The following is a 23,804-nucleotide window of genomic DNA, read 5'->3' as shown; positions in this document are numbered from 1 at the left end:
TGATGTCTAGTTGGTTCCAAGAAGAAAATTGAAGAGGCATTTGCTGATTAGCCGGAAACAGAGTTCGTAAGGTACTTATCTGAACGCGTACGAAATAGCAAAACCGCGACGGGAAGTGTGATCAATTCAGTCAAAATCAAAAGGGTGGTGCTTAGCCAATAGTTTAGCTTTGCAGTCGAGAGCATGGACCATCAATTGATTTACACGTGCAATTATATTACATGTTAATCTGTCAAAGGCGATTTCTCACCACCCAAACTCGAATACTTCAAATAGGGAGCGAACACTCCTGGTTGGTCTGACAACGACAAGAGAATAGAAAAGACAGATAAAACAATGATACGGGAAAAGGAAAAGGAAAGCTGAATTTGACAGGAGCAGACTCAGACGTCTCTGTTACCCACGTGCCTGATTTGGGCAAGTAAGAGGAGGTCAGAGGTCCATCATGTACCTTAACATCAATATTTGTCGGACTTTCGTATGTGATCCCTTCTAATCATGCGTGGTATGATTGCTGCGCGGGCGGCTCGGCACCTTCTACGTCTTTGCTCGTTTTTCTTTTCGGATCGCTTATCTGCATATATAGCTGGGGGTTTTTCAGCACGAAGACAAAATTGCCTTGATCAATTAAATATAATAAGCGGGGGAATGAATGCAGGGACCGGGGAACTCCCTTCGATCTTATCGAGAAAACAGAAAAATAAATGCACAATAAGATAAGGAAAACCATGAACCAAGGCGGGAGACGGAGAAGACGGACCGGCCGCGAGCCAAGCCTCTCCTGCTGTTGGTGTCGGTGACGGCGGATCCCAGAGGGTTGAGCATCATGGGCATGGTCCAAAACCATGGACTTGACACACCATCCTGGTGGAGGGGACGACATGGCTTTGACTGGAGCAGCGATTGGCGCCGGCATCCGAGGTCCTTCATGTCGACCAAAACGGCGACGTGGGGTCCAACGGTGACGGTCACGGTAAGTCGTCGCTGACGACGTGCTCCTTGGTCCAGGAACTCGAGGAGATCAGTGAAGATCGGGGACAGATCGTAAATCGCCATACTTTTATTGTTCTTCTCTTTTCTTGCTCTGGTGTTTATGTTTAGAGTCTAGCGTGATGATAACGTATTGAGAATAATTGTGAATGAATAATCGTCTGTTGATTCCATTGATTAATGCTATATTTATACGAAGGGAAGAATCGTCTGTACATTCACAGACGTCCCAAAAATTGGGTACAGGCACCCGCTCAGGAAACAAGCGAGAGATTGTACAGTTATGGGCAGTTGCTAATTAACTGTCTTATTTGCTAATTAACTAACAATTAATCCTAATTGATCACATGCTAATTTAATCTTAACACACACCACCAACCAGGCAACCACACACGCGCCCGCCCACGTGAAGGAGTCCCCACTGCAAAAGGTCAAACACCAATTCCTGGGAGGCAATCGGGGTTGCCATAGAACGTACTATCTTGTATCCTTTGGACTTTGATAGTGGTACACGATTCAAAAGGTTACCTATATATGTTCACCATGGAGATGGAATACATACCCACACACTTACGGCCGCAACCTGCAACACAAGACCTTGCACCGCCGGCTGGCTGTCGTTGCCCATCAAGCACGCATTGCACCTGCACCAAAACGTCACCGTCTCAGTCAGCGCCAGTGACGCGCGCGGCTGAGATGTGTATATGGCCTCCGGACACCTGACCCACCGACGACGTACGACAGCGCCGATACCATACGGCACAAGAACGACGATAGGTTGCCGGTCTCATTTCGCATGTACTACTATTCAACACAAATATTATACTCCTGCTAACAACAACCCTCCAACTCTCATAAACAAGCACCCCAGTGCGCACGGCGGGTGGGCCATGTTTATGTTTGTTTGGATTTCTGTTTCAGCTTTTGGTACTTCTAGCAATTTCAAAAACACTTCTTCCGTTTACACATGAAACTGAGAAGTACCTTCAGACATGTTTCTCAGATAGAAGCATCAAAAACACGTCCGCAAGGTGCTTTTCAGCTTCATGTGTAAACAGAAAAAATATTTTTGAAATTGCTAAAAGCACCGAAATGTGAATCACAAACCCAAACAAAACGTACGTGCGCTTCTCTTTCGCTCCCCTTCGCGACCGCGGCTCCGCCCCACCTCTACTACAACAGGGAAAGCCGGTGCGCGTGGCCGTATCGGCATATCCGGAAACAAACAACGGCCGAGAAATTAAACTTTCTCTTGTAGCTAGTGATTCTTTTCCGCGCCGTATGTGCCGTCCAGGGGACCAGGGTCACCAACTCCCCACCATACATTGCTCCAAGATTGATCAGCTGCATGCAAAAACCATACATGCATGTGGGTCGTCATTCGTGCTGCATCTTTCCTCCCTGCTTCACAGGTGTTTTGCAACGAATCACACACCATCTCTTGGTGCTTGGCTCACCAGAGGCAAAGAAACAAACATCTGAATGACTGAATCTATGGATCTAGTCTGGAGCCGCTTCGATTAGCTAGCCGGCCTGACGTACTCAGGCGGTCCTGATTGCCAAAATTGTGCAGGCAAACCAAAACACACGTCCATGTGACCACGGTATGGTGCTCATGGCCTGCCATGCTTCGATTTGCATTCGATTTAGGCTACATGCATGCTGGATTTATCATGCCATTTATAAGTACCTAGTTTGCAGAGTCAGTATTTCATACTCCCTCCGATTCATAAAAAATATCGCCCACTTAATACAAATTTTGTAATAATTTAGTACAAAATGAACGATACTTTTTATGAGTCGGATTGAGTATTTGTGAGAGTATTTTTAATTAGTTAGTGTTGGATCCAGGGTGGACAGGGTGGTACCTGATTTTTTTAATTCCTTAGGTATGCCATGGCAAAAAGATAAAACAATAAAAATAAATAAATTTATATGAACAATGTCACTTATGGACCACGTTGGGCCTTTGTGTTGAAATCGAGATATTTGGGTCTTTCGAGTGCTACCGCCAGCAGCGATTAGCGTCCATGTCTATCAACGCTCCCACACATGGCACATCTATCCAGAGATCGTCATAATATTCGAGTGAAAAGCTGCTATTTTACGTCCGAAAGATAATCAAAGCATTCTCGGAAAATTAAAACCATAGATGATCAAGTAGTAGTATATGATAGCGATCGAAATGAGCATTATATTAATTTGCTAGTCTCAATATATGCATCATATATATAGAGTAGAACCGATCAAGTTAGCATATTATTTCTGTTTTGTACGTATATATTTATTAGAAGGAATTAACGTGTATGCGCGCAGATATGTATGTGTTGCGTGCCGGTCATCATCTAATTAACGCATATACTCCGTATATATGGAGTGATAGCATATGCTGGCCCTGGATCGAGGAGACCGGCCGCGCGCGGGGCTAGCTAGCTAGCTACGAGTGTCAGGAAGCGGCTCTGGCGCTCCTGGCGGCGGTCTGCAGAGCCTGGAGCTGCGCTTTTCCGCTGAGACCCCGGCGCCGGATGTGGGCGCGGTACTCGTCGAAGGTCATCTCCGGGTAGAGCGGCGGACCCAGCTCCGGCATGGGCGCCACCGGCAAGTCGCTCCGCGGGTTGTAGAAGAAAGCCAGCGACAGCCGCTCCTCCGCCGCGCTCACCGTCACCCGGTGCTCCACGCTCTTGTACGCCGCGTTGCTCAGCACCTGCATATATACAATATTATACGTATGTCAGAACTGGATACATGTTATACATATTTGCCTATATTTCTACATTTAGCTAATGTGAGGTCATGGATATATTTGAAGGCCGGTGCACTAAAAGCTTAATTTAGATTAGATCGAATAATTGTGTATCATTTATTCATTTGAGGCCATTGGTTGTCCCACGCTGACAGAGAACCGGCGATCGGCTCAGGATCCTCAGGTGTACGATAGACTTGACGGGTGATAGCTCCGTGACTGTGGCACATGGAATGCGAACGATCAAAAAAGCCGTAGGCCGATTAAACACCGCTCCTGCCTAGTGCTCCTACTAGCTAGCTAGGAGAGCTAGGAAGGGGAATGGAATCTTTAGAGACAGATCAAGTAGGTGTCGCTTATACTAGCCTTACCTTTTTCTAATATGTTTATACAGGAATATCACATGAATGAGGAGATATGTGTCATTTCCTGCGCGGTCTAGCTCTGAGATGATGAGATCTTGTTCACATTTTCTTTTGTATATCAGGTCAATGAAAGCAGGGAAAAGAGTAGGAGTACACGTCACTACGCAGATAATTAATTTTGTTAACATTATACCGATTAGACATGCTTCTGGCTATACTGCCCCTGCTAGGAGCTAGGATTAGGAAGGGAAAGGTCATTGTTATAGACAGATCTCGTAGGTGTGTCATTTACACTGAACTTGCCTTTTTCTAATATGCCTATACAGGAATATCACATGAATGAACAGATGAGTGTGTCATTTCCTACACGATCCGTGAGATGAGATCTTGTTCACATTTTGTTTTGTAGACTAGGTCAATGAAACAAAAAAATAGGAGTATGTCACTACGTTGATAATTAATTTCATTACCAATATACCGATTAATTAGACACGTTTCTGGCTCCTGCTCCAACTGCTAGGAGCTAGGATTAGAGAGGGGAATGGAAGGGAATCGTTAGAGACAGATCTAGTGTCAATTACACTGGCCTTACCTTTTCTATATGCCCATACAGGAATATCACATGAATGAGGAGAGAGATATATGCCATTTCCTAGGGTCCCTGATGAGATGAGATTTCTGTTCACATTTTCTTTAGTAGACTAGGTCAACGAAAGCATAAAAACAGGAGTAGGAGTACGTCACCACATCGATAACTTCGTTAACATACATACATAAGTATTTTCGTATTACTGTTCTTTTTCCAGCGAAAAGGATGATCGATTTTGCATGCAGATACATATATAAGTGTTTTCGTGTCACACTATGCACCCTTAATTGCAAGTACTCCCTCCGATACATATTAGTTGTCTCAAATTTATCAAAATATGGATATATCTATGCCTAAAAAGCGTCTAAATACATGTAATATTTCGACAAGTAATATGGATCGGAGGGAGTAGTTAGTACTGGTACCAGCATCTTCTATCCATGTCTTCTACAAGACCAACCATGCAAGGAGATGGCTTTTTAGAGAAGTTAAGTAAGCGCGCTAAGCCAAATTGACGCGTGAACTCTAGTTAAGCAAAGGAAAAATAAGATCCATAGTGTACCTTCTGCGACCGAAAATATTCCACGTTAAATCTTCAAGTTTGTCTGAATGCTAGACGGCACTAGCTTACTACTACGGAGTAGGTTGTAACTTTATGCATGTATGGCTTTCACGGGTCAATTTGAAAGAACTAATTGCATCCACGTGCTTGATGATATTATTCCGAGGTCGCCATGAGAAATAGTCGTTTCTAACTTTACCAAGTTGCACGCCATGAAGCTTAAAGTTGGAAAACAAATTGTGTGCAATTTTTTCTAAACCTAAAGTTGTATGTACGCAATTTGAAAAATGCGCAACAAGCAGTCAATTTTCGGAATCCTGCAATCGACCTAGCTAGCTAGGAGCAGCTAGCTCACTTCGTTGAGTTTATGTAAGAAATTAAAACCTGTATCTTTCACGTGGATTCGTCCTTGTGTCCTGACACGATCAATCGGATTCGCCGATGCTGTGTTAGTTGGAGAAGCAGTTTCTTGTCCCTTTTTCTATGTAGGCCCACTGACACGTGTCGACACTCGGGTATATACTCCCCGGACCCCTACACCTGGTTTCCTTTTCGTTCGTCCTTTGCTGATCAGAATAAGGTACGTGGACTGCACGTTCTCGAATAGTTTTGATGGTGTTTGCAATGATGTTTTGGTATCGTTTTGCCGACCAGCTGCTGTTAATTCCTCGGCTATACTCACTGTCATGCACGGGAGTATGTACCTAGCACGTATACGTACACGGTTCGTACGTGTAGTATATATGCACGTGGTGTATTATATACCTGGATCTGGTCTCCGACGTTGACGATGAAGGCGTCCGGGACGGGGTCGACGGTGATCCAGTGGCCGTCTTTGTTCCGGACCTGCAGCCCGCGCACGTGGTCGTCGACGAGCAGCATAGTCAGGCCGCCGGGGTCCGAGTGCGCCGCCACGCCGAGAGTGAGCTCCGGCTGCGGGCACCTTGGGTAGAAATTGACCCTCATGCACGCCCCTTCCCCTCCTTCCCCGCCGAACGCCGCCTGCAGCCTCCCTCCGTCCAGCCCCAGCCCTTCCGACAGCATCCTCGTCACCCTCCTGCACAGCTTCACCACTTCCTCTCCGTACTCCTCCGTCGCCTCCCTGCCACGCACACATACGTCGACCGATCAGCTAAATTCAGTTATATATACTACCTCCGATCGTAAATTCTCGTCGTGGTTTTAGTTCAAATTTGAACGGACCGTAGGGTGGAGGGGAGGGAAGGCCATTTGTGGTGGCTCTTGAGGGCAGGAGGGAGGAGGTGGAGGAAGTAGTAGTCGCCCCAGTCGAGGTGGCCGCCCTTGGCGGTGCCGAGGCGGCTGCCGTAGCCCTCGTACGTGGCCGGGGAGTTGGCGTACCGCTCGCGCACCGAGGCCGGCTGCCGGAAGAAGCCGCGCCACGACGCGCGCGCGCGCCGCAGCAGCTCAGGGCGCACGCCGTGGTTCACGACCTGGAAGAAGCCCCACTCGCGGCACGCCGCGTCCATGGCGCGCGCCGTCTCCGCCGCGTCCGGCATTGACATGTCCACCACCGGGATGTCGTTGTTGTTGCCTCCGGGTCCAGGTTGCGACGACGATGAAGTCGGGCGCTCGGACGGCGGCTTCACGTAGCGCTCGGGGATCGTCTCGCCGCAGGTGTCCGACACGGCCTGCACGCGCACCACGGGCTCCGGCCAGCCCGCGCCGCCGTTGAAGCAGCTGCTGCTAGACATCGGAGCTAGCTAGCTTGCGGCCGGCCGGGTGTTAACAATGCACGCTCTGCACTAACCCTTTATAAAAGCAGCGCGCGCGCGAGCAGAGGAGGATAAGGAAGACACAGTACTGCCTTAGCGATCATTATTGCAGTCTCCAATTAATAAAAGAAAAATCAGCTAGCTAGTGCCTGAGTTGCTAGGACACGAAAACGACGGATAGCTAGGATGAAATAAATTAAACACGTGCTCGAAAGACTAAGATTAGCTACAGCCTACAGGAAGCCGTTAACTCTAATTAATTAATTACTAGCTCCCTGATAGGATCCCGTTTTGTGGCTAGGGTTTTGTTAAGGGTATATGCAGTAGTGCTTTTGTTGACTATATACCCCTCCTCAATTAATTAATCGTACTATATGCTACCTGTACTACATATAGCTATAGGTCAGTGACACTTAACAATCATCATGAGCATAACAAAGCATGTTTTATGCATTCTTGCTCCTTGTCATGAGCTAGCAAAAGTCGACTGTTACCACTGTGCTAGCAGCTATGCTATAGAGCTCTCACTTTGCAACTTTTCAAGAGATACCATATAATAGTCCAGCTAGCTAGGTCACATCTCGATCGATCGAGAGTCACATGTGAGTGTTAATATAGCGCTAACTTATCTTTTTGAGAAGGTAAAAAATAACGAGAACGTGCATGGTAGCTAGCTAGCTATGGTAATCGAGATATCATAATTCTACTTTTTTTAAATTAAGCACCGTAATTAGTTAACTACTCCATCCGTTTCAAAATATAAAAAGTTCTAGTTTTGTCCTAAGTCAAACATCTTCAAACTTGATCTAGTTTATAAAAAAAATCTATGAAGATTTACAATATCAAATGAGTGCAGTATGAAAATATATATAATGAATAAAATTAATTTGAAATTACAAGTGTTGGTAGATTTTTCTATAAACATGATCAAACTTGAAAAATAAAATAAAATAACGACAAAGCTAGGATTTCTTATATTTAGGAACAGAGAGAGTAGTTAGATAATCGGATGGTTCTTAATTATGATCAACTTGATCAATTGTCTTAGGCATATGTTAGTGTTAATGTAGCATTAACTCGGGCAGAGACCGTTGGTTTTCTGCATCCTGATTTTGATGCAGAGACCGGAAGTTAATTAAACGACGTCTATCATCTGTAAAAAAAACATCAATATATATCGATCTAGCTTCTCCTAGTCACCAAATCCCGCATAAAATTAGGCCCCTAGCTACTTATGCATAATAGTACTACTTGAAGACAACTGGCTATGTCTCTCTCTATATATCTTATATAGCGGGATTGTGTTGATAAGATGCATTCGTTTGCTGACACTGACAAGGCAACAATATTCAACTAGGTTAATTTGAGCAGGCACAGGAAGGGATATATTGCTGACTTCTTGTTCCTCTTGAGATTAATCGTTTTCCAGAGATGAATTGTAGCCTAGCTGTTTGGTTAGACTTCTCTTTCTCCTTCACGTGGGCTAATAATAAAGGGGTCTTTGGATCTAGCGGATTGTAGGAAATGTTGTACTCCATGTCAAAATCAAAAGCTATATATGGTGCAATATATTGCCCCAGTTATTTTTTCTTTTGTTAATTTGGACAGGCACGATTTATTTGTTTGATTTGTCACCTGTATATAGCTTAATTAAGATACCACTCCTCTAGAGAGTTGTAAACATCATGCATGATGTCTTTCCCACAAACCATCTGGTATAAACACCTCATATATTATCATATAGTGCAATGCTGAATAACGTTTTACGTCCCACATGGAAAATATCAGGGAGAAAATACAATTATGGTGAAGCATGCATTGCATTTTCACAAAATTAACCAAAGAATTTTCTGGACGTTGTAGTTTAGAAAAATATCTGAGAGAAGGTTATGTTTTGCATATGCCGGGAGTCACACAATCCGAAGTGTGCGTTTATTAGTTATGCATCCAATCAGTGGACTGTACCAACAGGCAACAGCACTAAGTATATATGACCGTGTGTGTATATGCAATCGCAACGTGAGGCACACGTACGCGCGATGGAGAGATATAGGGGATGGAATGGATGGATCGATGCGACGCTCGAAATGGAAACGTGGCCGACACATGGTTTTGGCTGCAGCTATAGCTACACACGCAACTTGATTCGGATATCTCTTGATCGCTCTTTATAAATAGTAGTCCATCGTACTAGCTACAGGTTATCTTCTGTCTACCCCATGGCCGGCTTAACCGGCCGTTTGATGGAGTATTTATGTTGCCGTATTATTTCAGTTAATTTTCTCGACCGATGGACGTAGCTAGCTAGAGGAGGAAATTGCATGGTATGTCCATAAACTTGACAGACATGTTCAGTTTCATCCATTAACTCGCAAATCTGAAAAGAGGATCCATAAACTTGGCTGACGGGTTCATTTTAGTCGAAACTTACGAATTTGGGCCTAATTATGTCATGGTGGCAACTGATGAAGACTTGAGGGGTGTTTTTTACAATTTTGCGGGCGATTGAAATTTTCACTTATCCCCTAGCAAACCTAGGCCATCATCCAGCGGTTCAGCCTGCCACAACGCTCCAAATCCCCTCATTCCTAATCCTAGCGGCAAAATTCCCCACTTCTCTTCTCAATCCCTGCTCCAAAAGCGCCAACAGTGTCGTGGAGGCCTCTGTTCCAGTGCATGCCGCCGTTCTCGCAGCCGCCGCCGATGCCTTGCCGAAGTGGTTAACCAGCGAGGGCGACAACTCTATCATGTGAAAAAACAACACTCGCGGCTCGAACCACGGGTTTGAGCCCTTATTGTTCCAGGGAGCTAAACGGAAGATTCTAGAATGAAAATGTTTGCAAAATTAGCCTCGAATTCGTCAATTTGGACTAAAATGAACCTGTTTGTCAAGTTTATGGATCTGTTTTTCAAATTTGCGAGTTAATGGATGAAAATGAACATCATTGTCAAGTTTATGGACCCGCCATGCAATTTCTTCTAGCTAGAGTCAACATTTCCTAACCATAAACCATACACAATTTACGGTGGTCATGGGGTCCTGTATGTTTTTTTTTAATCATCGTGGGTTTCTCTTAACCAAACCGTACATGGAAGGTTAATTGCACATGTAATCTAGTGTTAATGGACAATATTGCAGCACGTCGACCGTCCAATTTGGTATCCAAGTGGACGTACGGCGCTAAGTAACCTGCATGACCATTGGTCAATGGATGGTCCTCATGACACGTTGATCTGCAATTAGCAGGAGCGTAGCTAGTATATATGTATTCATTGTGTCAAATGACACCAGTATTTTTGTAATACTATTAAAAATAGAGAAATGTTCTTAGTAGTGCAATGACACCAGAAAGTTCTGAAAAGTGACCCCAACCGTGTATTTCTGGCTTCGCCCCTGCAAACGTACGTGTCGTCAGTCGTCACGTACTGATCAGCTGTTGGAGGCCGGTTGCAGATCGATCGGCTGTAACCAGACTGTAAAGTTAGCATTCTCGATCTGATATGTACAGGGGTACATATGTGGTACGTACTACCAGACTAGCAGTAAGGCAGTTTTCCAAACCTAAAGCGATATGCTCAATTCCGACCACTGTCCAAAACTACTGCTTAATTTCAGACACGAATTCACCCCAACGTACGAAAGGTCGAAAGCTCAGACTGAATGCCGGGAAAGCAAAGCAATCCTGCAGGAACTAACTAGCTATCCTACGCAGACTTCAACACGGAAAAATAACTAAGCTATCGTGCAGAAAGGACACCGTACGAAGATCACATCGATCGATGGATATCACATTTTATCGATCACAAGGACAGAAATATAAGAACGTACGCACGATGGATCTCCCTGAAATGATTATGTTTCATTTACTTTTTGTTGCACCTGTCAATTAGCAGGTCGGTCGGTCACTTGATATCAGTTGGACCGAGTCAAAAGAAACCTCGAGTTGGCTAACATGATCGGGACGCATGCTGGTTGGATCAATTTCATTAATTCCGGGCCACTTGATTTTGCCCTTTTGATTTCCTTGTGCCCAATTAATCGACCCCGAATTTCCCAGTCCCGGGCACGTGCGCGACAACAAGGTCTGTCTTGCTGCAGCGTGCGCGCGCGTGCCCGTGCTTACGTGTGCGCCTCCCGTTCGCATCTTTGATCAATAAATGTCCCTCAGTCACGTTTCCCATCTGCGCGCGTTCTCGATCGATCTGGTGTCACCTCGGAAAGAAGCCGGCCTCTCTCTCTGCCGTCCAGCAGGCAGTGTACTAATTGTGCTAACATCCTTGACGTAACAGATTTTAATCACCAGCCAGCAAATAACTCTTTATCATGAAATTTGAGCACGAGTTGTGGTTGATCGATCGATGGGCAGTCGCATGTGCAAGATCGATCCGGGATTGCTTGGCACTTCCGGAAGTGCACGATGACGTGTGAGATGGCATTAGCATGCTGATTTCAGTTCCAACCTCCGTCCAACAAAAAAAGTCTCAATTTTGATCAAATTTAAATGCTCTGTACACTAAGTCATGCCTCCATATTTTGACAAACTTGAGACATTTTTTGTTGAACGGAGGAAGTATAAACAATGTACTCCTACACTACTACTTCTAAATTTAATTACAATTTGCAACAACCATAACAACAAAAACAAAAACAGGGCGTGCACACGAGCGCGCCAGTACATAAAAATGTACATAGCTACTCCAGATCGCTAGAGCCTAGAGGGGCAGGCCGTACGCACACTTGCTTTAGTCGAGATGCCCCTTAACTTTCAACTACTGTACAAAAATCATCCGCGCGTGCACCCGGCACAGGACAACGAAATGCCCGCTTTTGCCAAGCACACATGGCACAGTTCATGTACGTCGTCCTACTGGCTTCGCGCATCCGTCGACCTGTCGGCGCTGCCACATTTCGGTGTCTCGTCTGAGATAGATGGATCGCCTGAAGTAATTAACCTGCGCGTCCGCGCGCGCGATCAGAGCGCGCTGCACGCGGTGTTAACGCGCTATAGCCCAGGTGTAGCCGTGTAGGAACGTGCTGCGGCGTGCAGCCCGTGCTTCTCGATCCAACGCGCGGTACGTACCCTGCTGCCGAGCCCTGCCTGGCGCACGAGCACGACACCCAAATAATCCACCGGCCCCATGATCGATATCGGTGGATCTCCCTCTCCCCCGTCGACCGTCCTTTAAAGCTTAGAAAAGCGATGAGCGATACCAGGAACTAGCGTATATGACGCTGCGCCTTTCCCGGGTGTGGTTTGAATTTTGATCGACGAGATATGACACACATACCCAGCTGGGGACGTTGATATATGTCGGCCTATTAACAGCACAGTGCTTCGGATTGCTACCGTAAGTCATGTTACAGCTATATATAGTGTATGTATGGAGTAGTACTAAGTATATACAGGTGCTAATTTGATGCAGACGTCGGGGATATTCCCTTTTTTCGAAAAAAATATATATAGGTGCTAATGTGCTACTTTCCACACTGTCGCTGCAGGACTCTGGATTTGCAGCTAGCTAAAGCGGGTGTTGCACCACTCTGTCGGTGCTGCGTTATAGTAGTATGTCTTGATCCAATGCGCAGTGACTAGCGGCCGGGAAATATCGAAGCTTCGACTTTCCGTGTCACTGGTGATTCTGACGGTGTGCATTTTCCTCGCGATGGCTGCCCCCACGTTACCTTAGTCTTAGTTAGTTGCCTTGCATCGTTTCCTTTCATCAGGTACTCCTACTTAGCTTCCACCATGGAGCGTGTACTGTAATCTAATACTACTCCGTAAAGTACGCTTGTTAGTAATCCATATTTTCATTGGAATTTTACCCAAGTTATACTCATGCATCTGACGTATAATAGTTTCATGAATAAATTCCAGCACGTAGATTTTTCCTTTTTTTTTAGTGAAATCCAGCACGTAGATTTGATGAGCACAATGGAGTAAATTTGGGAGGGGCCTCCCGCGGAATGGCCGAATGGGTGAGGCCCTGGTATATAACAACGACCCAATCTTTTCATTGAGATTTGAGAGTCGTTGACAGCAGGCAGTGGATCAGAAAACAAAGGCCCATTGGCAACCAAATGGGCCTTTCAGTCTGAAGTATATGTAATTTGCATATTCATATATGGGCCTAGTCATTCGTATATTGGCCTAGTAATGCAAGTCTCACAACTTGGTCAGACTATTGATCTTCTTTCCCTTGTTTTCATTTTTCATTTTGAGTTAATCCTTCTTAAGGGTTGTAACAAACTCCTTCTTTAATGGATGATACACCTGTTTGGTGTATTCTAGAATTTTTTTTGAGTTAATCCCAGTTTGGGTACTCTATTTGTGACATGAGTATTTGCCTGTATTTTCAACATTATCATGAAGTCCCTATACTTCAGGGTGCTACAGAAAGTGCCTTTTAGTTCATGGTAGAGGCCTGATACTTTTCGTTGAGTTCGGTCTTATTCTTCTACTCCCTTCAATCCATAAAAAATGTCACCCACTTAGTACTAACTTAGTAAAAAAGGACGACACTTTTTATGAATCGGATGGAGTAGGTACGATTCAAAGAGGTTGAGAGGCGTGAACAGGATGCTAAGTTAGGCATCAGTTTTAAACAGAAAAGGCATCTTTTTTTCTTTTCTCGGCGGGGAGAACAGGGAATGATTCAGATAGCTTGCTAGCTACAGACCCAGTGCTTGACTTCTAGGATGCTAAGATCGTTATTCCGCTCTAATTTTAGCTTAATGCCGTGACCTTTGAGATGCCTGCATAAAGAAACATGCTAACACGGTGGAGGCACGTGATCATGTTGTGTTTTGCTTCAAGTGTATAATATTTCCAAACAGGCGACTCCGCTAGTCTTAGCTTAGTCCATACACCTTACGAACACGATTCTTACGAGGGCGGCCGGAATCGCAATGGCACCTACTAAATTAAGCTGGTAATACCCGCGGGAAAAATAATTAAGTTGTCCAGCTTTGCTTCCGAAATTGGAACTGAGAGAAACTGAGAATCGACTATGAGTATGCAAACATACAGGCACATATTGCTTTGCTCCGACCCAAATCCGGAGGTGAATACACTTCTGTTTTGTAGCTTGTAGGAGGTATAGGAAAAGTTGCCCTGACAGCGACCAAAGGTTACTTACCGGGCAAAGGTAAAGACGAGATCTTACCTCCTTTTCTTCTGTCCTCCTCCTTACCCGTGCGAGATATATACAGAGAGACGGACAAAAAGGAGTTGTCACGAAGACTCGCTGTCATCAGCATTCCGAAAACTGGTGGTGCGAGTGCCAGTGTGCGACGAAGCGATGGCATTGTCGACCCGGAAACGACCTTCTTTTAATCCTTGCAGTTAAGGCATCCGCATGACATGAGAACATGTCAAAGGAAGAATGAAAAAACTGAATCTCTAGCTGCAACTTCTTTTTTTTTTTTGAAACGAGGCAAAAGATTTGCCTACTAGCTGCAACTGCAAGGGTTCAGTCAAAACAAGGGCTGCCTACCTTCTGCGAAACTGGGATTCTGGGAAACGCCTTTCCTTTCTTAGCATGCTAGTGGTTTCCATCCGTACGTTTGCAAAATGAAGAACCTGGTGTCCAGGCTGTGAGACCTCGCACTCCATACCGATATAAGTGGAAAATAGTGTTTTTCGAGCACTGTTTCTGGCATATTGTCAGCTGCTATATTATGTCGCCAAGAGCAGCAGGCCAGCAGCCATATGCATGAGCGAGGAGATTTTTCAAGAGCAGGAAGAGCACAGCTAAAAATAGTTACACTTGATCGAGGACGTTTCCAACCGTCGACATCACTATCACCCAAGCCACTGGAAAGCGGCACATTTGCAAATTTAGTTCACAGGCTGATTTTCTATGACCATTATTTACGCCAGTTGCAGATGATACCATCACTGTTTTGTTTTACAAGGCCGTGTCACAGTCAAAGACAGCTGGGACATCACAGTCAATTCATTTTTAGTATTTTGTGTGCAAAGGCTCCCGCATCTGTTACATCAGAGGTGGCCTCAACCTTCCATCATTGAAACCAATTACATTTCTGCTATTTTACCGTGGTAATACTAACGCTTCACAACTTACATTCTTGCTTCGTGGTGTACGTGCATGAAACTGGCCAACCCGAGGTCCCAGGAAGCTGGTCAGGTGCCAAGGCACAACCTCCTGTGGAGTTGAAAAATAACCTATAGGCTAATGTTTCGAGTCAATCAGAGCTCTGTGCAGAAGTACTCGTTTCTGACTCGCTTTGGTAATAAACTACGTCTCCAGTGTCGCTAACATAGTGGTCGCTCTTTAAACTCCGTGATAGCGCCTCCAGTAGGTGGAATGGGAGAGGACCTGATTTTTCTGGTTCTTTGTAGTACTTGCCGAGCACCGGTTTCGCTGCCTCAGTCTGCAGGTTACATCGAAACCAACATGACTTAGTAGAGTGGCTCTAGAGAAACACCAATTTAAAAGGCGGGAGATCAAGTACAGGGGATGAACCCTTACCGCCTCAACAAGATGGTAATGTGGGATCTGCGGGAAAAGATGATGAATGACATGAGTTCCAATGTCATGGTGGACGTTGTTGATCAACCCGTAGTCCCGATCAAGTGTTGTGAGTCCTCCACGCAGATAGCTCCATTCCTATTAGATCAGAATGTGATATCAATAAGCAATCAAGCTAGGTACGTTAAGCAATAAAGAATAAAAACTACTAAAACTTGGATATATGCAGAGGCTGGAGAGTCTTGCATTTATCATTTAAAAACTGAAACAGTTACTACAAAATGTCATATCTTTGATTTGTAACATTCACCAAGAAGCCTTGTGAGTGTACGTGGTGATCCTTTCTAATGGTTGGAAGTAGGCATTCAACATTTAGACATGATTCCGTATCTTCAATAACCACCATGGGCCCATGGCATCTTATTACCAGACAGCTATGAAAGTAGCATTTGAACCAGTGCCAGTGATTTCTGAGAGAAGAATGGAAGACGCGTAATTGAACATGTAATATCTGTTTACAGGATATGTATCTTCCATTTGGTAGGATTTTTTAATTATGCTGCTAAAATTATCATGTGTTTAACATAGATTATGTTTGCATTTGGTTTTCCAAATGTAATCTTGTATGTAAACCAATTCAACCTTATTTTCTGGTCATTCAGCAAACAAAATGTACCATGCCCTTGCATTTTGATCATTTCCCAGTGAAACATTAGCAGATGGCAAATCTGATTCGATCATCATATTTACCTTTCCACGATACCAGGGAAGCTTGTCCTCATGACCATGATGATGCAAGTATGTAACAAAATCCAGCCACATAACAAATACCTGCACAAGGGTTCACCAAAATTAATCAAATAAATTCTCTACTGCTATGTACTGCACCTCCAAATTATTAATGTGACGAAATTGGACTTCTCATGAAAGATATCAAGTTCTTTCTCCTAAAAAAATATCAAGTTCTTACCACATATGGGATAGCATACAACTTTAGCATTTGAAGAGGCCCCATCACAAAGGTCAGACCAGCGAGAATCCCAGCCATTGCCAGCCAGGATGCGGTTGATGTTAGCACATCCTTCTTCTCATTAGGTTGGAACAAATCGCTGTTTGGGTCGAAGTGTGAGCCTGCCTTCCCTGGACTCCTTGCAAACTGCACAGCACAAGAATTTAGTGCCAGGTTAAAAAACAAGAACCGCCAATCCAAACATCATACTCCCTCCGTCCAACAAAAGATGTCTCAACTTTGACTAAATTTGAATGCATCTATACACTAAGTCATGTCTAGATACATCCAAATTTTGATACACTAAGTCATGTCTAGATACATCCAAATTTTGATGCATTCAAATTTAGTCAAAGTTGAGACATCTTTTGTTGGACGGAGGGAGTAGTAAAATCAATCCGCCCTTTGCCTCACCAAGTATAATGGGAATGCGAGCATGGGAAATGGCATGCTGAACCTCAACTTCTTTGTCATGGTGTCCAGGCTATTGTACAGCCTCTGGGGCAGCTGAAAGTATAACAATTCAAAGAGCTCTCAACCACAATTCAACAACCTGCCTCTCGGCATTATTATGCTTGAATACACAGAAAAACAAGGACCTACCGGGTGCCAAGACTCGTCCTTCTCAACATGGCCGTGGTTCTGGTGATGCGTCCTGTGGCTAATCCTCCTGCAATTGCGTTCAGGACACGGCCTTGTTAGCATCGACAACAATTCGCAGCAAATCATCAGAGATACAACATGCACTCATCATACCAGCCGTTGTACGGAACGAGAATGGAGGAGTGGAGTATGTGGCCGACGACGCTGTTCAGTTTGGGGTTGCTTGAGAAGCTCCCATGCCCACTGCAAAACAACACCAAACAGCCATACATGGAAGGAGTCAAAGATTGCGGCTTTAGAGTCCAATCTTGGGCATGGAAGAAGGCGGGCCGTACCAGTCGTGACCCAGGACGAAGAGCGCCCAGAACATGGTGCCCTGGGCGGCCCAGTAGAGCGGCCAGACGAGCCAGCTGTCGACGCGCGCGGCGGCGGCGGCGAGGCCGAGCACGACGAGGACGTCGCGCAGCACGTAGCTCATGGACCGCCAGGGATCCTTGACCCAGCAGTGCTTGGGGATGGCCGCGCGGATCTCCGCCAGCCCGAACGGCGGCGGCGCCCCCGGGTTGAACTCCGCGTCCTCTCCCTGGGAGGGGGAGCTCCTCTTGTCGTCCTCCTCGTCCTGGATGACGGAGGCGAGGCGGGTGGGCGAGGAGACGCGGAGCGCCCAGCCGCGGTGGAAGGCGGCGGCGGCCGAAAAGGGGCGACGCGGCCCCGCGGCGAGGTGGAGAGGCGGCGGCAGCGCAATGGCGCAGCGGCGGCCGCCGCGCGCGCGGAGCGGCGCGAGGCCGCCGCAGGACTCGGAGAGGACGAGCCGGGTCATTGGGCGACAGCAGTGGGCGCACCGCGCCACGGATGGATGGATGGCTAGTCGGCTACCACCGCACCAGTCCACCACGGACCCCAGCCCAGGATCTTTTGCGACCGGGCGGCGGATGGGTTTCGACGTCTGGTGACTGGTGGTGGTGGTCGGGATCGGCTAAGGAGAGGCTCTTCCTATATATGCGAGCTCGTTGCGTGTCCGGGCGCGCGCGCTGGCGAGCCGAGCCTGAGCCGGTCGGTGCGAGGTGCGTGCGCGTCGGCGTCGCGATGGGTTGGCTGGCGCCTGGCGGTCTGGGGTTTCTTGGTCTTGGACGCGGTGTGCGGTCGACTCGGACCCGGATGCGGGTCGGACCCGGGTCCAGCAACGGCAGCGGGCACGTGTGAACTGCTGCTGGTGGACTCTGACGCCGCCATGGCCCTGCTCTAATTCGTCATTGACTTGTTTAGCTGCTTTAAGAAACTTTAAGACGTCCAAATGCGCCGTGTAAAAGATGCCCGTCGTGTGGAAATAAAGAAACATGCTGATGCGTGTTGCTCATTGCTACTAAGAGAGTTTAATACTCCCGGTCAACAAAGAAAAAGAGTATGGCCGAGGTTTTTACTAGCATGCTATGCTAGGGAATTTCATCTCCATGCACGAACGGGTCAGCAAGTGAGAGACCGAGAATAAACATATGTGCCTTCGACAAGGTGGATGAAAAACACCGGGCTAGGATGCCAAGCTTTGAACCACAACCTTCGCTAAGGTCGTTTTCATCGGTGTATGCGAATTTGTAATAAAAGTTGTCTGTACCATCATCACATCACCGTTACCGGACTAGCAACAGTCATGACTTGGAGCCTCGTCATAAAGACCCATGCATAGCACCCACCTGTGACCTGTGCTGGGAGTTACCGTCCCAACGAAAACAAACAAACATGTTGTCCTCACCAAAGGCCAAGACTCCAAATCAGCCGTGGCAACCCGATTGAAAAGAATGATGGCAATACATTATACATCTTTCTTTTCATGCCTTTGTTTTCATGCAAAACACTAATAAAATCTCACGTATAGCCTATTAAAAAGTAACATTATTTCATTCTAAAAAAGTTAACATCTTATCATGTTTTTCTGGGGGGTGTGGGGTGTGTGTGTGGGGGGGATGCTGACCCAAAATCGAGCGAGCTAGCTTTGACTCGACTCACTCACTTACACAACTATCAAAACGAGCACACACTCACTTCATTTATTTTAGAGTCAATCTCGAGCTGAGCCAGCTTTTTCTGCACGCATAGGGCGAACCATACACAATGTGTACAGCAAGTACTAGTAACCATACGCCCCAACGTGCGGGCGCCATGTTACCGACCAGGCGACCACGCGACTCGCGCGCGAGATCCTGATTTTGTGGATGTACTCCGTAGCATCGACGGCGCCGGGTTTCGGAACAGGACCGACCGTGTGTGGGACGGCTCCGAAAGGTGTTACCGTTCGTTCAAAGCTCGGAGATGAGTGAACTAGTACTCTAGGAGTCAATCAGTCAATTCTGCAGGCTACATCAGTCGCTGACATTTTTCTCTGTTTTTTCATGGACGGAGATTTTCTTTAAGAAAGTTTCATGGACGGAGATTTTCTTTAAGAAGCTTTCATGGACGGAGATGGGATGGATTAGTTGGGGCGGTAGCCTCAGCAGTCACCTCGCACTACTGTCCGTGTTGCCGTGTTGGTCTCGGATGGGGACCCCCTGAACAGGGGAAGATCGATCTTGGATCCACTAAACGCGGACTATAAAAAAGCCGTAATTGCTCGAAACCTCGGACGTGCGTGGACGGCAGGAGGACACGAGGTCCTCGCGCCAGCACCCACCCACACCATACATCCATCCCCAGTTCTTTTTGCCTTTGCCCCCCTCCCCCTGGCTTCATCAGTAAACAGAGTAGCTTATCGACACAGCAAGGAACTAAACAGAGGCCATCGAGCAAGTTCAAAGGAGAGAAAATCCAATGAAACAGGCGAAAAGCCACGCAAAAAACACGTTTTAAAGTTTTTTTAAGACTAAGTAGAAGTAACATTTTTCGCAAAAAAAGAAAGTAGAAGTAACATGTAAAATGTAAAATTCACTCGCATTCAATTGGGAGGTGTGAAAGAAGCCAAATTCGGCAGTGAATAGTAGTTAGCAAACGCTGTTAAATTGGCTGCTGAATTTGTTTTTATGCTACTGTTTGTTGTTGAATTTGTTTTTAAATACCTCTTACATGAATATGAGGTTTTTTTTTTCGAAAAGGAGGAATGCCCCCGGCCTCTGCATCGATCGATGCACACAGTCATATATTATTAAAATCATCCAACATCCAAAATCATCTAAAGTACAAGTAGCCGGTTACCAAAGGAAAATTACATAGAGTGAAAGGAAAACATCAAAATCCTTCCAGCCTAAGACCTGTGCGCCATCCAAACCGACTGAATAACTCCCGTGCGACCATCTCCAAACGGTTGCACCCAGAAACCATACATCCCTGACCCTCCGTCCGAAACAGTAGGGACCACATACGGAGCCAATGGGACGCCCGAAGAACGACCTGTAAGAAGTTAGCCACTCTCTTGTTATGAAAAACCAAATCATTTCTGCAATTCCATATAGACCAACATATCGCACAAGTCCCTACAAGGATGAGCGGGGCAATTTTTTTCTCAACACCCCTAAGCCACCGCCCAAACATATTAGTAACACAAGATGGCGGCGGTAAATTAAATGTCACAAAGACGGTGCGCCACACCAAACACGCCATCGGACATTGAAAAAAAAGATGTTGAATGGTCTCATCTTGATAACAGAAAACACACTTCTTGCTATCACCCCAATTCTTTTTCGCCAAATTATCCTTAGTAAGCACCACCCCCCGACATAAGTACCAAGCAATTTTTTTTATTTTAAGAGGAACTTTAAATTTCTAAATAACCTTATGTCGAAATTGGCAATCATTATCAATAAGCGAGTTGTACAACGACTTCACCGAATATGACCCAGAAGAATTCAGTCTCCAGTTAAAGGAATCCGCTTGATCCACAAGATTGACAGACTCGAGCTTATGACACAACTCCAACCAAGCTACCAGACGATCCCCAACAATTGCTTTACGAAATGCAATATTAGGAGGATCCGCCCCCAACACTTCAGCAACCGAAGCCTTATGGTTAAGAGCAATCCTATAAAGAGATGGAAACTGCCGTCTAAAAGGAGAGTCACCAATCCATGTGTCTTCCCAAAAACAAACATCGGCTCCACAATTAACCGAAAAAGAAATATGCGGAAAGAAAAACTGACGAATAAACAGTAATCCCTTCCAAAAGGGTGAATCAAAAGCCCTCATTCGAACTTGGGACAAAGAGATTGCGTAGAGATATTTATTCTGCAATAACTCCACCCACAACCCCTCACCCGAAAGAATCTTAAATAGCCACTTACTCAGCAAACAAATATTTTTAATTTCGAAATTCTCAATCCCTAAACCTCCTTGATCACGAGGCCGGCATAGGATATCCCACTTAGCCAATCTGTATTTTCTTTTTTGTTCATCGCATTGCCAAAAGAATCTCGACCGATAGAAATCCAATCTTTTACCGACCCCTTTTCGAATTTCAAAGAAGGACATCATAAACATAGGCAAATTAGTTAAGACCGAAGTAATAAGCGTAAGACGGCCACCACTAGACAAAAGCTTTCCTTTCCAACAGATCAGTTTCTTCTCAAAACGATCCTCGACACCTCTCCATTCTTTATTCATCAACTTACGGTAATGGATCAGAATTCCTAGATAACGAAACGGAAATGAACCCACCCCGCATCCAAATAATTGAGTATACCGGTCCTCACACTCCTTCGCTTGGCCAAAACAAAATAATTCGCTTTTATGAAAATTAATCTTAAGCCCCGACAGCTGCTCAAAAACACACAAGAGCAACTTTAAAAATTATGAGTTTGAACGTGACATTTTGTATGTTGCTACCACATCATTCCCCCAAACTCTAAACATGGTTTTGAAGAAGTTTTCACCGTAACATGGTTTTCACCTATTCCAGTAATTAGTGCAAAAAGACCCCATCAACGGGCCGGCATCTAAATTGGATAAGTAACCGATGGCTGTATATGCTAACCCGTGTCCTCTCTTGGTGCCATATATTCAGTCCGCAAGTATGCAGTTCCATATCGTGTCCTATTCGGAGCCTAGCTTCGGCAGGTGAGACCGTGAGACACGGTTAATTAACTGCATCAACCATGAAAACCAAGCACAGGACTGACAAGTCGAAGCATATGTCAGGTCACACTCCCAACCATGGAGACAGACCATTTAATAGACAAACACTTCACAAGGCAACGTCTTGGTTTCATTTTAGCCGGTGTAGATCGATAGAAACCTAAATCTTCCATACATTTTAGTCTTCAAGATGGGCAGTTAGCACACAGCATGCATGGTAAGCACCACAGCTAAATGTATGTATACGATTAGTGCGGTAAGCAGCAAATATGTGCCAAATATCATGGTCTCCACCACATCTTGCTCTCCATGGACTTTGTTATCTGCTGAGCGAGGGAAGCAAAATTTTCCGACTCGCTCTGAAGCTCTGCAGATTCTTGGGCTATCCTCTGGTAAAGAAAGAAAGATTATCGGTGTCACGACTTATGGTTCAAACAATTACTAGATTGTTCGCGTCCATGGACAGAAGGCACAGTCAACTATCTTACCGCAAGTTTTTCCTGCCGCTCCATAAGCTTATCTTTTGCCTGAGCTGCTGCCGCGGCAGCATCCTGCAGCGTTATTTGAGTTAGCTAAATCAACAAAAGCCAAGCAATACAAAGAAAGATGCAGTAGTGGATACAGTTTATACCCCGTATGGTGAGGATCTCTTGGGTGCTTCTTTTTCTTGGTTTCTGAACATCATTTGATCCCTCCACCTCTGCTATCCATAATTGTAGTCTACATTATACGTCAGAAAGGGACTAGGTGTATCCTTCCAACTGTATGCAAGAAACCGTTGCCCCCTACCTGCTTTGTTTGTCCAATTAAAAATAGACCACGAAGATGAGGCCGATGCTGTCTGCACTTCATCGTCAATTTTAATGTCATCTGCGTTGAATTATGCTCATTGCTCAGGTCCTTCAGGATTTCAGGTAAGTTTGAGAAAGAGGGAAGGAAAGACAAGGAGAGCACCAGTTGTCATTTCTTTCTTTGGATCGCTAATATTTGCCATCGACTGCTCCCTTATGTTCAATGCAGCGAAAATTTATGTCAATTCCGCGTTCCCTTTGAATCCGGACCACTAGATCCTGCATTAGAAATTTCATGTGAAGCCGCATAGCAAACTGAGTTAGACATAGAATGATAGAAAACAACAGAAAACCAAATAAACCGCAACCTGCCCCCCTTATGGCCTTATTTGCCAGGCTCCTTGCTGAAATCTAAAAGAGCAGATGGAGACACAACAGCTACACAACACGCAGAAGACATGCAACCAATAGCAATAAGTACCTGAATCAATTCTCATCCCTCGCGAAAAAAAAATCTCATTATCTCATCCCTCGCAGAGAGAAGAATTGCAGGTTCAGAGCCGTTTACCTGATGGGGGGTTGGTGATGAACGCAGAGCAACGTGAGAAAGACGGCCTTGTTCTAGACTACGATATCCAAGGTTACATGAGGTGAATTCGGGATGCCAATGTGGATAGCTGCCAGCAAAGAGCTCAAAGAGAACAGGGGCAATTCTTGCTGGGCACCATGTTTGGCCACCTTGAAGCGTGGCTTGCCGCGAAAATCTTGGCGTGCTTATTTTTGGGCAGCACATGTATGTTCTTTTTTTCTCATCCGTTTGAACTACATGCTGGCTACGGGGATTAGGAGCTCTCGCAATCTAGGCTCCAAA

At 45.5% G+C, this 23,804-nt stretch overlaps 3 protein-coding genes across 5 annotated transcripts; all 3 read right to left on the bottom strand.

The window, feature by feature from the left end:
• Positions 1 to 3,161: 3,161 nt before the first annotated feature.
• On the bottom strand, positions 3,162 to 7,062 carry LOC100842307 (probable 2-oxoglutarate-dependent dioxygenase At5g05600). The gene is made up of 3 exons (XM_003561690.4): positions 6,453 to 7,062; positions 6,015 to 6,351; positions 3,162 to 3,694 (listed from the first exon to the last, which is right to left on the bottom strand). The coding sequence occupies exons 1-3, from the start codon at positions 6,959 to 6,961 to the stop codon at positions 3,437 to 3,439; spliced, it is 1,104 nt and encodes a 367-aa protein (XP_003561738.1). The 5' UTR covers positions 6,962 to 7,062; the 3' UTR covers positions 3,162 to 3,436.
• A 7,762-nt stretch (positions 7,063 to 14,824) lies between these two features.
• LOC100831377 (omega-3 fatty acid desaturase, chloroplastic) lies at positions 14,825 to 18,059 on the bottom strand. Its single transcript, XM_003558109.4, has 8 exons — positions 17,423 to 18,059; positions 17,241 to 17,330; positions 17,088 to 17,154; positions 16,899 to 16,991; positions 16,446 to 16,631; positions 16,226 to 16,306; positions 15,476 to 15,613; positions 14,825 to 15,377 (listed from the first exon to the last, which is right to left on the bottom strand). Exons 1-8 carry the CDS (start codon positions 17,905 to 17,907, stop codon positions 15,189 to 15,191), a joined length of 1,329 nt encoding a protein of 442 aa, XP_003558157.1. The 5' UTR covers positions 17,908 to 18,059; the 3' UTR covers positions 14,825 to 15,188.
• Positions 18,060 to 22,147: 4,088 nt separating this feature from the next.
• Positions 22,148 to 23,482, bottom strand: LOC100842006. Of its 3 annotated transcripts, XR_002962007.1 has the most exons (6): positions 23,302 to 23,482; positions 23,097 to 23,212; positions 22,932 to 23,012; positions 22,774 to 22,842; positions 22,631 to 22,693; positions 22,148 to 22,531 (listed from the first exon to the last, which is right to left on the bottom strand). XR_002962007.1 is itself a non-coding variant. In XM_024457171.1 (3 exons), the coding sequence occupies exons 1-3, from the start codon at positions 22,825 to 22,827 to the stop codon at positions 22,424 to 22,426; spliced, it is 225 nt and encodes a 74-aa protein (XP_024312939.1). In that variant the 5' UTR covers positions 22,828 to 22,924; the 3' UTR covers positions 22,148 to 22,423. The 3 variants fall into 3 exon arrangements, 1 of the variants encoding a protein (XP_024312939.1); XR_002962006.1 differs by having other exon boundaries at positions 23,097 to 23,478; XM_024457171.1 differs by lacking the exons at positions 22,932 to 23,012; positions 23,097 to 23,212; positions 23,302 to 23,482 and having other exon boundaries at positions 22,774 to 22,924.
• Positions 23,483 to 23,804: the final 322 nt, after the last annotated feature.

The sequence above is a fragment of the Brachypodium distachyon genome, chromosome 1, assembly GCF_000005505.3.
Source record: "Brachypodium distachyon strain Bd21 chromosome 1, Brachypodium_distachyon_v3.0, whole genome shotgun sequence".
Taxonomy (NCBI): Eukaryota; Viridiplantae; Streptophyta; class Magnoliopsida; order Poales; family Poaceae; genus Brachypodium; species Brachypodium distachyon.
The sequence above is the reverse complement of the archived record's forward strand: the minus strand, read 5'-3'. Positions and strand labels throughout refer to the sequence as shown.